General features: G+C 44.1%; 1 protein-coding gene across 1 annotated transcript in view; it reads left to right on the forward strand.

The window, feature by feature from the left end:
• Positions 1-16,949, forward strand: part of slc4a2b (solute carrier family 4 member 2b) — a 40,693-nt gene that overhangs the window by 10,937 nt on the left and 12,807 nt on the right. Inside the window, exons 2-13 of the mRNA XM_080752274.1 lie at positions 29-191; positions 1,794-2,020; positions 3,077-3,204; positions 4,451-4,680; positions 7,560-7,705; positions 11,727-11,907; positions 12,361-12,496; positions 13,037-13,241; positions 13,470-13,581; positions 13,747-13,931; positions 15,752-15,965; positions 16,417-16,623. Of these exons, the coding sequence (XP_080608400.1) occupies positions 29-191; positions 1,794-2,020; positions 3,077-3,204; positions 4,451-4,680; positions 7,560-7,705; positions 11,727-11,907; positions 12,361-12,496; positions 13,037-13,241; positions 13,470-13,581; positions 13,747-13,931; positions 15,752-15,965; positions 16,417-16,623 (2,134 nt within the window). The remainder of the gene's footprint in view (positions 1-28; positions 192-1,793; positions 2,021-3,076; positions 3,205-4,450; positions 4,681-7,559; positions 7,706-11,726; positions 11,908-12,360; positions 12,497-13,036; positions 13,242-13,469; positions 13,582-13,746; positions 13,932-15,751; positions 15,966-16,416; positions 16,624-16,949) is intronic.

Genomic DNA, 16,949 nt, shown 5'->3' on the forward strand with positions numbered 1-16,949 from the left:
TTGTTTCTTCCCTCGTCTGTCTTTGCAGCCAGAGGTGTCTTCTGCCTCGTCCTTGCGGGGGAATCGGCGGCCGGACTCGGAGGACGATGGGGACCTGAACAAAGCCCTGGGGGTCCAGCGCTTCCAGCAGATCCTCACCCCCTCCGCTTTGGTCCCTGACGACCGAAACTACCATGAGGAGGACATTGAGTGTAAGGCACGCACACACACACACACACACGCACGCGCTTGGTTTGAATCTATCTTAGAGAGCCAATCAATCAAACGATCAAACATAAATGCAAAATGGGCAGTAGAGTACAGAATTCCTGATGTCACTGGCTCGTTCCCCGGAGTCATAAAATTAATTTCTTTATGGAAAACAAAATAATGGGTCATCTTAGAATCGTGTCATATAGGAATTCAAAAATAAACAAATTGCCCTGGCCATTTGTACACTCTGAGTTACATTCCCATAAGGGACCATTTGGAACCCATTTCAAGGTACCTGGACCACGCTTTGAAACCCACTGGTAGACACTGTTTCCAGTAAGCCAATATCAGCACCCTGACTCTGTTTGACCAGAATGAGCCTTCATCAGTATCATTGATGAGACCTGTGAAGGAAGTAAGGAAGAGGCCCAATTTCTTTCCAATATGGCTGCTGTGCATATAGCAAGCAGACTATTGGCTAGATCTAGATTCTAGACGGATGCTTTGGGCGCAAGTGCTGCAATTCCTTTTTGGAGCGCCAAACTCTGACATCAATTTTACATAATTATCTTATGTAATCTAGGGGTATTAAATTAGGGAAAGTTAAAATGCTTGAGATAACTTTCAAATACAATAAGTCGGATCCTTATTCAATGAATAGTTCCGAAGTTATGTATGACAATGTGTTTATAATTGACCTTCCTGACATTGACCGTTTTTGGCCATGAAATTCAACCACGTCAGATAATTGAGTTAAAAGTTTCAAGGCAGAGTGTTGTGATACTGTGTGATGCTTATACAGTACATTGAGTCATTGTGACAGAGTGGCATAACTAAGCCACTTTATTTTATGAACACTGGAAAATGTCCAGGGAATCATATTGGGATATTATTCGGTGTTGGCCGTTCTAACATACATGTAACATGTAACAGATGCATTCACACATGAAGGTAAATACTCTGTTTGATAGGGTGCGAGGCGGGGTCTGGGTAGTGGACGCACACATTAGCTAATCCCACTTAAATATAACACAGGGAGATGCAAGGATCAAATGCAATATTTTTTTAGAAAACATTGGGTTCTAAATAGCCTATTTTACAGCTGACTGCACACTATAGAGGAAATCGTCAGGTGAAGGTCGTCGTCTACAATTAGGCTATTGCAGTAGTAAAGAGACGTTTATGTTCGATCTGTGAATATGTCCAACTTGAACACTAATAAAAAGCAGAATGATTAAACTGGTTTTCAGTTCACTCTCTCATCAATCACATCGGCAGGAGGGGAGGCTCCCCTAGTTGACAATAGAAGTGTCATCACACGCTAGACAGTGTCCGTTCACACATGGACGGTTTGAGCCAAATCGAGCATTACCCAGAATAAGTCAAGGGTCCTGCCCGCATTAAAATGTGTTGAATGTCCGATCCTACTGAGCCGGAATGTTGTGTTAATGTGTTCATACATAGAGCCCCCTTCGTTTAAAGGACAACTTCCATAATACAGTGCATGTCTGAAAGTGGCTATACATGCATACCGGTATTTACAAGAAAAGTAGCCACCAGCACTGAAGTAATGTTTTTTCTGCATGCTTTGTCCCCTCCAGACCATCGTCACTCCTCTCATCACATGCACCGGCCCCTATCCAAACTGCCCTCGGATGGACGTAGAAAAAAGAGTGGCAAGAAGAGGAAAAAGGACAAAGACCACAGGGCCGCCAGCCCGGGGCCCAGCGGGGCCCCCATAGAGGAGGGAGATGATGAAGAGGAGGAGGAAGAAGAGACGGAGAGCCAGGCTACTCACTCTGAGTCAGAGGGGGCCAAAGACGTGCAGGTATAACCTGATTGTCTGTCTGTGTAACAGACCCGTCTGCCCTGCAGTCCGTGAGAAATTGTGTTGTTGTCGAGTACTAATGCGATTTGGGGGCTTCTCAAAAAAAAAAGAAAAGAAAGAGAAAACAGCATTCTGTTTAATCTCATGGATTAACGTTCTCAGTCGCCATGACTGATTTCAGTCATTTAGATTCCATAGAAGCCAGCATGTCTTCTACATCTACAAGCTCTCAATGTGTTTTTATTTTAAGCATTTTTAGTGGTCATGCTAGCAATATGTTATGTTTATAAAATCGTTTAGTTGTGGGTGAGTGAGTGGTCAGAAATATACTGTTGCGTGGATGACATGGTCACCACTGTTACCTAAGCTGGTCACATACAGTAGTACTGTATGTACATTGGGTTAAAAAGCTTCTGGCCATATTTTTCCTCTTATGAATATTTCAGTGTGGCCTTAATCATTCATCACTGGGTTTTACCTTACACTGAGATTGTTGTACATCATTGTTGAACATGACAGGTTTGTTTGACCTGGCCACAATGGTGTGACCCATTGTGTTGATTCAACTGGCTTTGAAGATCACATTTGTGGGTGTGATTTCAATAGAATAAATGTTATGTCATGTTATTAAACAAGTATTAAACATGTAAAAGGACAAAGGAATTGTCTTTCTAGATCCAGATTCGACGCTAGCTGAGAGAGAGATGAAGCAGGGACCCCTCACTACATATTGTGTTGCAGATACAACTTTTCCATAGATTTCATAGACTTGTTTGACAACTCTATCGTTGTATAGTGTTGTGTTGGATGAAATTAACCACTTAACCCCCACCCCCCCCTTAAAAAATCTTTCTTGAAAATATCTGATATACTTGTACAGTAGATCTGCTATTTTCGGTTGTTGAAGAACCCAGTTCTAGAAATTTAAATCGTAAACAAAAGGGAAGTTTTCCTTGACTCTCATCTGTCAACACGTGATGCTTCACACAATGAACTATGAACACACAGCTCTTCAATAGTACTGTACTCATGTGTTTCTTTGGGTTCCTACCACAGTTCTTTGTCTCTGATGAGGATGTCCATGTGGCCAAGTCTAGCTCGGAAAGCCCCCAGGCAGCCCGTGAGCTGGACATCGTTCCGCAGTCCGCCGCGGGCACCGACACCGATGACGCCACCTCTACAGAGTGAGTCAAACTTATACTCGTCCAAATTTCAAGGCACACCTGTGTGTTCATAGTGGAAATGGCTGATCTACAAGCTCACAACACATCGTGAGCTTGTAGATCTGCTATTCTAGAACATTAAATGTGTAACAAATTTGCCTGAAGGTCACTAGTGACCGTAATGTTTCTTCTTGAAATAAATCTCCTGTGCCTTGCAGTTCATCACTGTGCGGATGGATTCTTTTTATTATCGATGATGCACTTGTTTGCCTACTCTCCTGCTGCTCTTAACATTTTTGCTCTAGGTTTTCTAAACGGTTAAAGAATATGACAAATATACTGTATATGGCACTTGATTGGCAGTGATGCTGGTTGTTTTCAGTGGGACGACAATCGGTGTTTTGCCCAGGCGGGTGGGGTTTTGAGGTTAGGTTAAGCCATAGTTTTTGTGAAGTTAAATGTCAAGGGTTGGGGCGCAACCTGGGTGACACATCAATGAAAGAGGGAGTCCCAGTACGACAGAGACTAGAAGAAACATGGAAAAATCCAGAAGCCTCTCTCTCTCCATCTCGTATTGTAATGGTTCTAACACCCCGCTGTGACTGTTGCATAACACCATGTTTTCATCACGTCCCCAGAAAAGTTCTCACGGTACTCTCTGTGAAATGGTCATGATTAGACATGAGTCTGATTTATACTTGGTTGCACCTTGGTGTTGCATGCCGTAAATAGCAGATATACAAGCTTGCAACGCGTCACTAATGTGACACGTTGCAAGCTAGCTTGTAGATCTGCTATTTACTGAGCACGACACAACTAAATATAACTACTGCGTTAGATGTACAGGCAGTTTTTCCTTACTGGCCGCTGGGGGGGCAACACACTGTACGTTACCATGTACCAGGCATCCGGAGCCCCTGCTGGGGGCCTGACCTGATGGGCCCAAATAACTGTCCCCTCACTGGGCCATACATCACCTGTCTCTGGAAAACACAAGTACACCTCACCCACTTTAAGGCTCCGCCTATGACATTTACTCTTCCACCAAACATAAATTGTGTCCGGGGAGATACACCTCTCACGTACACCCTTTTCCTTATTTCCATCATCGCAGAGCATTTGGCACAAGTTGTCCTGATATCAGGTGGAGGAGAGTTGATTAAAAAAACATTTGGATCAATACAAGGAAATCACCTCTTTGCACATGGTTTACATAGACATCAGCTTTGGCCTCATTCTTAATTTTTTGGTTTCCTTGCTTGGACAGAAAGGTGATTTCCTCTGAGTCTCCCAGCCCGGTCCTCCCCACCACCACCACAGCCCAGCCGGGCCACCCGCCACTGGCCCGGGCATCCTCCGCCAGCCGCGGCTACGACCTGCAGGAGCGCAGACGCACGGGCAACATGACGGGCGCAGAGTCGGCCAAATACCAGCGCATCCCCACCGACGAGACCGAGGCACAGACACTGGCCTCGGCCGACCTGGACGGAATAAAGAGTGAGTAACTACATAGAGAACTTTTTCATACCACCATGGGTGGTCATTAAGGCCAGGGCTCCACCAAAAAGACGGCGTCGTGCCGGCGTCGGACGGCGTCAAAAAATGAATTTGGGTGTTCCGACGTCAGCGTCAGCAGTGGAGCACCCTTCAATAATTAAAAAGGGAGCGTTCCCAGCGTTGACGCTGATACGACGATCGACGTCCCCGGTGGAGCCGGGGGGTTGGCTCTGTTTTAACTTATTGTTGTGGTCGGGCAGAAAACGTTTTTCTCCTATTTTAACTTTTTGTGGGTTTTTTTCCCTCGTAAATTAGTGCCCTACTTGATTGTACTCAGTGGTGGGAAAAAGTATCAATACTGCAATGTAGAAATACTGTAAAAGTCCGGAATTTAAGTGGGTAAAAGTACAAAAGTATTGGTATCAAAATGTACTCATAAAAAAAAAAGTTCTCTTTGTGCAGTACTATGTCCCAAATTTTCAAATGTCAAAAGATCTTTTGAAAATGGAAGATCTACAAGCTCATTGTGAGCTTGTAGATCTGCTATTTTCAAATGGCTGAAATGTATATAATGTAGGTCCTGAAGTGGTTAATGTATGTTTTGTACTAATAATCTACAAAGTAACTAGTAACTAAAGTTTTCAAATAAATGTAGTGGCGTAAAAGTAAAATATTTGCCTTGAGAGATGTAGTGTAGAAGTACAGACATTTTTAAATACTCCAGTAAAGTAAGAATACCTCAAAATTGTACATAGGTAGTAGTACTTGAATACATAGTTAGTTACTTTATATCACTGATCATACTACAGTGTCACACAAAAGCATCAAAAGTAGTAGATCTGCCAGCTCGAAGCACGGTTCATTAACAAGGGGGTACCGTGGCGTGAGTTCCTTCTGGGTAGCCCTTGGGGGGGGAGGGGCCCCCACTGACCTGTGACGTACCTGGTCCCTTTAACCCAGCATGTGGGTTGCTGGTCCAGGGCAGGGTGATTTACGTCAGAGCGGGCATTAGCAGACTCCTCTGTGAAATAGAAGCAGCTCATCCAGAGAGAGAGAGAGCGGGCAGACAGGCCGGTGTAATTAAATTACCCGCCCCCGCTGTCACCCAAGGCCCCTGGAACGGGGCCCGGGTCAATACCAGTGTCTTAACTGAGAAACCTGGCCCCTGTTCACGACCCGTGAAGTCATTAGGGGCAAAAGGGAAGGAAGCTAAGCAGTGAGGGTACAGAGAGATACAGGAGATGTGTAGCCATTATTGTTAAGCTAATGCCCGGATCGATACTTGGTCGCACGGTGTGTCCTTGCACCAAAAATAAAAGTTCAAAATACATTGGCACTGCGATGTTGTGCGACACCAGCTGGCAGTATAAATCACCCTCTACCAAACTGTGTGCCATCTAGTCATTCCTCTGTAGCTTCTTTTATTTCCTACTCGTAATAAATATACCTGGAAAAGTGTCTCTGTGTAAGTTGGCCACTGCTCAACAATAGGAATTATAACATCACAGTTCCTCCCCTTTTGTTCGACCTGTGCTAGTTAACAACTTTGCTCCTTAATGACTTCTGATGGTTTCAAAGCCATGTGGAGGTCAGGCGTCGGACAGCTTTTTCAAAACTCACCACAGGAAAACTGGAATCCGGTTTGAGCAGTGTGGGGTCACGTGCCACTATGCCAGACTTTTAGCCCAATGCACACCTCTACATTTTCTTATGTGTGCCACAAATTTTCCGACTCCAGGGCAGGAGTCTCCCACATCAGAGACGCATCATGGAGACACTTGACATTGGACTTTGGTACTTACACTACAGTTCTGTGAATAGTGAAGCAAATGAAGCAAAACGCTGAATTAAACAAAAGAGCAACATGCTCTGGTACGCAGCCAAACCTCTTGTTTTTCCTTCTCCGGGACAACATGCTAGTTCTAAGTAATGAGCTTAAATATTGTCAACAAAACCACAGAAGCTTCACTCTTTGTTACATGTTAGGACACGCAGCCACGGATGAAGGTAAGTTGTTGCACTGGATTTGATGATGGCACATTATGCATCACTGCTCAGACCTTTATGTATTAATATTGTTATTTCACAGATATTTGAGTGTTCACTCAGGTTTGTAGTACCTCGCATATTAGTGTAATGCCGAAACGGACTGAAGTTTAACCACTTTCACCCTGGTCGTCCCCTCTTTTGTGCATGTCATTATATATTTCTGAAAGATTTTGAATTGGGCTTAGGTGGTTAAGCAGTTTCAGACCAAGAATCCCACAGCGTTGATGCTGTGTACTGTACCGTACTCCCTACCATCCTGGTCTCTGTCTCTGACCCTCTCAGTGCTTTGTGTGCTGCCAGCATACAGTAACCCTATCCATCCTACTGGGCATATACAAGAACAAAAGCTAGAGCCACCCGGCCTTCACCTGGCCTTCTTTGTGACTTTGGAGGACTGAGATTTGATCCGTCAGGTCAAGGGGGTCTGCAGGTGCTAAACTGTGCCATTGTGTAAAGTCACTGCTCATCAACCGCATATTGCACGGTTTCCCTGCCCATTTTTTGGGGGGGAAAGCTTTAGCTGGAAATATCCACAATTATTCTGCTAGAGCTTTCCCCACAATTAGGAAGTTGGGTTTTAAGTGGTTTAAGTTAGTGGTTCCCAAACTTTTTAACCTGTGACACAAAATAGAAATGAGACATTCGCCCGGGACCCAAACTAGTGAAAATAGCAGATCTACAAGCTCACAACACGTTTTTCTTTTTTTTTCTTCTTTTCTTTGATTTTTCTTTCTTAATTGAATTTTGGTTTTAATTCATGAAAAAGAAAAAGTGTTTTTGAACCAGTGGTTTAAGTGGTTATCCATTGTTGTGGTTGTTTCTCTTCCAAGGCCATCGTTTTGAAGATGTTCCCGGCGTGCGGAGGCACCTGGTCAGGAAGAGCACCAAGGGCCAGGTGGTGCACACAGGCAAAGACCACAAAGAGCACAAGGAGCCCAGCGTTCGCACCCGCAAGCAGGACCGTACCCCACATGAGGTGAGACCCCCACACCACACCCGAGAAAACATCTACCACGTCAGGGGTCTTCCACAGGGGGTCCGGGACCCTAAATAGAGTACCGAAGTCCTGGCTTCACTCCCGCTACCCCTGTGTGAAAGACGTCTTTTTTCTATTGAAAATCCCCATCGAGAAATCTTGGATTGCGTCACTGGAACTGTGTTCCAAAAATAAACAAATCAGCCAGGCTATTGTCTTGTCATCTGCAGTCAGGTATGTGACTTGTTTATGTTATTGAGTTACATTTTGATAATAGTCTGTGTTTTGAGATTTTTTTGAATAAATTGTACTCTTTGGATAAATTAGTACTTTTTTACCGTCAGCTGATGCTTCCATATGAGTAAAATCGCCCGGCTGATTAGTCTATTTTTGTAACACTTTCAATCGAAAAGTTTGATGTCAGACTTAGGAACTCAACGAGGCTGAGAAGTCACATTTCCCCTCTATAAAATAATGTAACAGTTTTAAGCTATCTCAGTTTGAATTTCTTCACAGTTAGAGATGTAATATATTTATTTTAGAATCTTACGTTCTGCTTCAAAGCTGTGGTGTTTTTTAGAAAACAATCGTTTTTGTCTTGTTTTTCAGTAAAAAAAAAATCCTGGGAAAAGTTTTCCCTCTGTTTACAGTTCTCAGGTGCGGCTCAGCCAGCCCGACACCCCCCCCACCCACCCCACCCCACCCGCCCATCTCCTTTGTGAATGAGACAGCGGAGGGAGGGAAGAGGGGGGGGGGGGGGGGGTCACAATTAAAAATGAATTGAGTTCTTTCCTTTCACATGTGGAAAAGAAAGGGGGAAGAGAGGCGCTCAGGTAATCAGACACGACGGGGAGCTCTAGAGAGAGAGAGAGAGAGGGAGCCATGTTTTATTTACACGCATGCACGCACGCACGCACACACACACACACACACACACACACACACACACACACACACACACACACACACACACACACACACACGTGCTGCCAGATTTTGTGAGAGAAATAAGCAACCAGGCCTAGGAACACAAGCACAAAATAAGCGACTATTTAGGCCACATGAGCACTTTAAACCTGCAGACTGTATACATTGGCTACATCCCCAACTAAGCAACTACACTTTCGAAAAAGAAGCCCAATGTCGCTTATAATAAGCAGACATGGCAACACACACACACACACACACACACACACACACACACACACACTCAAATGGACACAGGCCCCCAGCAAGATAGATAGGTAAACAACCGGTCCCTGTCAGGTGTGTGAGTGTTTGTTCTATGTGAGTTTGGTGTTTGGTAGTGTCTTGTGTTTGAGTCCATTCCTCTCACTCCGCTCCAGTCGTTACCGGTGGTTTGGTACCGCTCAGCCTCGCGGCCAGAGGGCTTACACCTGGACTTCTGTAGTCACATGGCTCCCCGCCAGAAGGTGAGGGGGTGCTTTGGGCCACCGCCACCCGTAAAGCCAGGTTTGAAGGTCTTGCAGGCATGGAGATGCGAGGCTGTACGTTTGCACATTTAATTGCGTAGGATATTAGTAATTGATGCTGTTGTGTTTTTTAGGCCTTTGTCGTAGCGTTGTTGGTCTGGTGTGTCATTTAATGTCTGATTGATCAGCATGGGGATTCCACCGATCTGTTGCTTTTACTCAGAGAAGTCTCACTGGTCGCTCCTGGTGGACAAAGTGTGTATGGCAATTTGTTAACGCTAGCTTGTGTTGCGTTTCCCAAACTGTAACAATGACGGGGTGATGTGACTCCTAATGGCTTACTTACTGTATACATCACTCTACAGGTACAGTATGCTGGTACAGTGAGCATGTCAACTGTATTTTAACAATTATTAACGTGTAATTTGGTTTTAATGGTAAGATGTAACAAATTTAAAACATGACACAAAATGATCTGCTGTTTTTGGTTTGATGTTGCAGTTGAATAACTTATAATGTTGCGCTGGAGTGGCCCTGCATGACATTTTCTCCAAAGATGCCCACCGTTACCTCACCATCAGTCTTCACTGCATGTATGTGTGTGTGTGTCCACGCCACATTCTCTCCAGGCGGCAAGAGAGAGCTCTTAAAATTGCGGTTCCCATTAGTGGCCCAGCAGATGTCGCTATTTCCCCTCCTGCGGGCTGCAGAAGCATTTACACTGCGTTCAAGTGAATGAGGTTTTGGCCGGACTTTACACTTGATTTTATTTATTTATTATTATGATTTATTATCGTAGGAAACATTTTCATAAATACTTTGTTTAAAGTTTTTTTTTTTTTTTTTTTTTGATTATCATGATAGGTGTTTAGTGAATTGTGGTCCCCTTGATAAAGTAGGGTACAGTATGCTTCTATAGCTTCCAGTGATAAAGTAGGGTACAGTATGCTTCTATAGCTTCCATTGATAAAGTAGGGTACAGTATGCTTCTATAGCTTCCAGTGATAAAGTAGGGTACAGTATGCTTCTATAGCTTCCATTGATAAAGTAGGGTACAGTATGCTTCTATAGCTTCCATTGATAAAGTAGGGTACAGTATGCTTTTATAGCTTCCATTGATAAAGTAGGGTACAGTATGCTTCTATAGCTTCCATTGATAAAGTAGGGTACAGTATGCTTTTATAGCTTCCATTGATAAAGTAGGGTACAGTATGCTTCTATAGCTTCCATTGATAAAGTAGGGTACAGTATGCTTCTATAGCTTCCATTGATAAAGTAGGGTACAGTATGCTTCTATAGCTTCCATTGATAAAGTAGGGTACAGTATGCTTCTATAGCTTCCAGTGATAAAGTAGGGTACAGTATGCTTCTATAGCTTCCAGTGATAAAGTAGGGTACAGTATGCTTCTATAGCTTCCATTGATAAAGTAGGGTACAGTATGCTTCTATAGCTTCCATTGATAAAGTAGGGTACAGTATGCTTCTATAGCTTCCATTGATAAAGTAGGGTACAGTATGCTTCTATAGCTTCCAGTGATAAAGTAGGGTACAGTATGCTTCTATAGCTTCCATTGATAAAGTAGGGTACAGTATGCTTCTATAGCTTCCAGTGATAAAGTAGGGTACAGTATGCTTCTATAGCTTCCATTGATAAAGTAGGGTACAGTATGCTTCTATAGCTTCCAGTGAAAAAGTAGGGTACAGTATGCTTCTATAGCTTCCATTGATAAAGTAGGGTACAGTATGCTTCTATAGCTTCCATTGATAAAGTAGGGTACAGTATGCTTCTATAGCTTCCATTGATAAAGTAGGGTACAGTATGCTTCTATAGCTTCCAGTGATAAAGTAGGGTACAGTATGCTTCTATAGCTTCCATTGATAAAGTAGGGTACAGTATGCTTCTATAGCTTCCAGTGATACAGTAGGGTACAGTATGCTTCTATAGCTTCCATTGATAAAGTAGGGTACAGTATGCTTCTATAGCTTCCATTGATAAAGTAGGGTACAGTATGCTTCTATAGCTTCCATTGATAAAGTAGGGTACAGTATGCTTCTATAGCTTCCATTGATAAAGTAGGGTACAGTATGCTTCTATAGCTTCCATTGATAAAGTAGGGTACAGTATGCTTCTATAGCTTCCAGTGATAAAGTAGGGTACAGTATGCATCTATAGCTTCCATTGATAAAGTAGGGTACAGTATGCTTCTATAGCTTCCATTGATAAAGTAGGGTACAGTATGCTTCTAAAGCTTCCATTGATAAAGTAGGGTACAGTATGCTTCTATAGCTTCCAGTGATAAAGTAGGGTACAGTATGCTTCTATAGCTTCCAGTGAGTGAAGACCAGACCTAGCGTTTCGTTTCCTGTTACTTTTCGGAAGCAGAAGTTCCAAGATGGTGGATTTGAATTCAGCAAAAAAGTGGCTTCAAAGCGGATCTGTAGTAACGTAATCTCTCAAAAACAGACTAACTGAGCTCCAGTTAGTCGAATGAAAAGGACCTTTTCTTTGACGATTGGCTAGCCAGATTGGTAGTAATGTGACGGTTCCCTTCGTCTATGTTTCTTACAGTCTATGGTTCTCTACTCAGGTGTTTGTGGAGCTGAACGAGCTGATCATGGACAAGAACCAGGAGATGCAGTGGAAGGAGACGGCTCGCTGGATCAAGTTTGAGGAGGACGTGGAGGAAGAGACCGACCGCTGGGGGAAGCCCCACGTCGCCTCGCTGTCCTTCCGCAGCCTGCTGGAACTCCGCAAGACCATCTCACACGGTGAGACTGTGTGTAATATGGGATCAAAAGAGAGAGACAGACGAAAAATTCAATGGGAGTGATGAGGACAGCTAGAGACGGACAGACGGACAATGTAGGCATGGACGCAAGAGAGACAGACTGCAGGAGAGGGCACGCACTTGTATGTGCATAATATACAATATTTAGGTATTTCCCTGGCGTTTAATCCACACAATGTATTTGGACCCCCGTGTTTAAAAGGAACCAGGCAGCATTTTGAGCAGGCTTTTATTTATTTTTGCACCAGCCTACACCAGGTTACAGTTACAATTGAAATAAACTGCAAATAATAGCTCCAATGTTTATTTTTATTTTGGGTGGGGAGTAGTGCTACTATTTAGAAATCTACAGTATTGTATAGGAGTATTGTATAGGAGCTCATAGGCTAGCCCAAACGCCCCACTCTTAGCCCGGTGTGATGTTCCTCCTCAGGAGCTGTGCTGTTGGACCTGGACCAGAAGAGCCTGCCTGGCATCGCCCACCAGGTGGTGGAGCAGATGATCATCTCTGACCAGATCAAGGCTGAGGACCGTGCCAACGTCCTGAGGGCACTGCTGCTCAAACACAGGTTTCACTTTTCATAGCTTGGTTTATTGATGGAAATGATGATAAGCATGGAGCAAGACTAAAGTGCCCTATTTGAACACTATGGTGCATGGTCTAAAGCAAGTGGTTCCCCCAGGGGGGTCTCCAAATTATTTTGACGGGTCCCCTGATGGTTAGCTTAATATGCAACATTATTTTCTCACTCGGCAGTAAACAAATCTATCTGCACATTTCTAAAGTGACAATGTAATGACTGTTTTAATACCAAATTGGCCAAATTGTGAAATATTAAGAAAGAGAAAAACATTGTGAAAATAGCCGATCTACAAGCTCACAACGCCTCGCTTTGTGAGGCGTTATGAGTTTGTAGTTTGGCTGTTTTCACAATATTCATCTGTGGAACCGAGTCAAACTAAATGTAATGCCTAAACTCCTTGTGCTTGTTAGGGGTCCCCAGTTCAAGTACAATTATTTTGGGGGGTCACAGCCTGAAAGGTTTGAGAACTCTTGTACTAGGTATCGTCCTCCTCACCCCTGCCTGTCCCTCCCCTCCTCCCCTCAGTCACCCGAGCGATGAGAAGGAGCACACCAGCCCGTTCCCCAGGAACATCTCTGCGGCCAGCCTGGGCAGCCTGATCGCCCACCACCACAGCGCCAACCACACCCAGCACGCCGAGCCCTCCGTCACGGACCCCCTGATGGGCACCACCACCATCGCGGTTGAGTCGGACATCACACGCATCGACGTCGAGAAGCACGAGCTGCAGGTAAGGCCGTGTGGTCGGAACGAAAGTCAAACACAGGCAGCTGATTGCATTATAAATGCAATTATAATACATTATTATAGACCCTCAATCTTACTTTAAGATACGGTATGTCACAGATCACAGGCTGGGCAGATGTGAAGACATTTAAAGAACAAGATCCACATTTGAGCCTTGCCGTTCCCACGTGGATCCACGATTCCATTGTCTTGTTCTCTCCATGTTCTGCAGAAGGAGTCCACTCCGGCAGCAGGTTCAGGCATGCATCGCTCCAAATCCAAACACGAGCTGAAACTCCTGGAGAAGATCCCAGAGAACGCTGAGGCCACGGTTGTCCTCGTGGGTGAGTTTTGCTGCTCGTCCTTTCGACCAGCAGCCGTGGAGTTGAAATCTGGCCTGAAATCCTGTTTTTACTCCACCCCTCATTATAAATGACACTTAGGTCAGGGGTCTGACTGGTAATACTCATTATTGTTGTATGTTAACTGGTGTCTTGGGGTGTTCTCAGGCAGCGTTGACTTCCTGGAGCAGCCCACCATGGCGTTTGTGCGCCTGGAGGAGGCGGTAGAGCTGGACTCTGTCCTGGAGGTCCCGGTGCCCTGCAGGTTCATCTTCGTGCTGCTGGGACCCCCCAGCACCAGCATGGACTACCACCAGATCGGACGCTCCATCTCCACGCTCATGTCTGACAAGGTGGGTGTGAGGTGGTGCAGTGGGGAACAGAATTAACGCATATTCAACCTTTGTTTCCTTCTAACTGATTAAATACTTCATTTGTCAGAAATGTAAATGGGTACATTAAGACATTAATGCTAAAAGGATAACACCATTGTGGTCCTATGTATTAAATTCATCAACGTAAAATACGAATGTGATACTCGCAATCGCTGGTCTAGTTTGTTGATTCAATCGGCAAAGCATTTGAAAAGCCCTTTTCTCTTATACTTATTTTGCTTTGTTTCATTGTTAATTGTGACAGCAAATCTTTATTTAGTTTTAGTCATATCTTAGTCATCTGAAATGTTTTAGTTGACAAGGTTGAAAAGGCCCTTAACTGTGAACCTAACAAGATCTGCACCTGGCTCAATGACAACAGACTCTCAATTCACCTAGGCAAAACTGAATGTATCCTCTTTGGATCTAGTCAGAAACTTAGCCTAGTTGAGAACTTCACAATTAAAGTAGGTGACACTGTGATAGAAAGAAAAAACTACATCTGCTACCTGGGTTGCATCCTGGAGGCTAACCTATCCAGTGAAAAAATGACCACCAAGGTTATCAATAAAGTCAACCAATGAATTCGCTTCTTGCAAAGGGTTGCCCCGCTGATCAATACTAAATCCCGAAAGACACTAGGAGGAGCTCTTATTGGGCCCCTCATTGATTACGGAGTCCTTGTCTGGTATCGCGACGCCCCAGCCGCCTTAAAGTTAAAGCTTCAAACAGCCCAAAACAAACTAATTAGGGTTGTGCTTGGTCTCCCTCCTCTGACCCACCTTACCGATCATCACCACGAAAGCGTGGGATGGCTCAAAGTAGCTGACAGAGTACAGCATCTTGCAATGGGCCTGGTGTACAAGATACACTACACCTCCAAGATTCCCATGTACCTGACAAACTACTTCTTAAAGGTCAAGGATGTTCACGACCACAACACCAGAGGCAGCTCCACTAATCATCATCAACGTAGATTTAACACTAAACAAGGCTCTAACTCGTTCTCCTGCTACACCATCAACATGTGGAACGCCCTTCCTCAAGCCCTAAAGGAGAGCAAATCCCTAGCCTCCTTCAAAATTGGTATGAAAAGTCACCTTCAGACAGCTGCTACCTGTGACTTGTAAATAGACTAAGCCTAAGCCCCCATGCCCCCCCCCCTTTTTTATTATTCTTTTTTCTGCCTTTGTATTTGATGTTATGCTTTTGAAACTGATATTATCCTAGATAAAGTACTATGTTCTATCCGTCTGTCTTTCAATGTTATATGAGATACTTAAAGTGTGGTTCCTGTGGAAATAAGCCTCGGCTTTCTAGGATCTCCTTTTAGTTGACCTTGTACCAGTGATTTGTACTGTCATGAAACTGTACTTTTTTCTATTGCAAACTTCTAATAAATTCTTCAATCAATCAATCAATCAACTAAATAACAAGAATATATTCGACTAAATCTACAGTTGATTTCGTCGCCAAAAAAAGATTTTGGCGAGCCTCGATGGAGTCGTAATACCTGTTTTTACACTTGCATGCTGAAAATGGCCGATCTACAAGCTCTAACCGAGTACAATCAAACATAAACCCCTCCCTAACATTTTAGACATTATTTGATTGTCAATCAAGTTAGTCTTAGTTTTAGTAATCATAGCGAAGTTTTTATTCTGTTTTTTCGTCAGTGAAAAAAAGGTAGTCGACGCACATTTTTCGTCATGGTTTCAGTTGATGAAATGAACACAGCTGCCTCAATGCTATATCTGTCGATATAAATAATTCTCTCTGCTTTGTGTGGCTTCATGCAGCACTTCCACGAGGCAGCCTACATGGCGGACGAGAGACAGGACCTGCTGAACGCCATCAACAGCTTCCTGGACTGCAGCATCGTGCTGCCGCCCTCCGAGATGGGCGGGGACGAGCTGCTCCGCTCTGTGGCGCGCTTCCAGAAGGAGATGCTGCGCAAGAGGGAGGAGCAGGGGGTCAAGATGATGGCCGAGCCCAAGAGCCTGGAGGACAAAGGTATGAAGCACCTTCTACTGTACATATCATCAGGGTTATGAGTATGACACTAAGGTCTATGAGGCACATAGACTACTTCACATTCTACTTGCCCAATGGTCATGCCCACTTGTAAATGAATGCACACAGGATACATAATGAACAAGTGAAATTGGAAGTGATGACACAAAGAAATGAGCAGACAAAATTGGAACTGGAACACTAGCTAATAAATGGGTACTCCCCTCATTGGCTGAAATTTGGCAACCCACCTGAAAATGTGGTGGAGAGATGGGGAGACTCCTGTTATTGAACAAACACTCTATAGCAATCATTACTATCAGACTAGTACTTTAACCTTTTGGTTCGTTAAGAAATATTAGAAGTCCGGACAAAAGATCTCGGTCAGAAAAGTAGAAACCGGACTTATCCCGTAATAAAATGTTCTTCCCACTCACTCCTCTGCTGTCAGAAGCTCTTCTTCAGCCTTCGAAAACCTCAGACGACCCCCTGAAGAGGACCGGACGGCCCTTCGGAGGGCTGATCAGAGACGTGCGCCGCCGATACCCCAAGTATGTCAGTGACTTCAAGGACGCCCTGAACGCCCAGTGCATGGCTGCTGTCGTCTTCATCTACTTCGCCGCTCTCTCCCCGGCGATCACATTTGGAGGCCTTCTTGGTAAGTGGAACTGTTGGAAAGCTAGCGGGTCTGTCACTGTGTTAAGATCCATTACACGCGCTGCTGCGCTGCTGCACACGCATGCGCACGCACGCGCACACACACACACACACACACACACACACACACACACACACACTTTCCACTCTTTTCCAACAGTAATTCATTTTTTGGAAAATGGTTTAAAGTGTAACTGTTTGGAGACAAAAAAAAACTAAAAACGGAATGATTTTGTTTATTCTTTTTTATATACATTTTTAATTGCGTTATGTTCCATTTTAAAACAACTACAAAACAAACGTAATGTTATAAGCACAGTTAAGTGT

This window comes from Nannobrachium achirus, assembly GCF_963921795.1.
Source record: "Nannobrachium achirus genome assembly, chromosome: 21".
NCBI classification, from domain to species: domain Eukaryota; kingdom Metazoa; phylum Chordata; class Actinopteri; order Myctophiformes; family Myctophidae; genus Nannobrachium; species Nannobrachium achirus.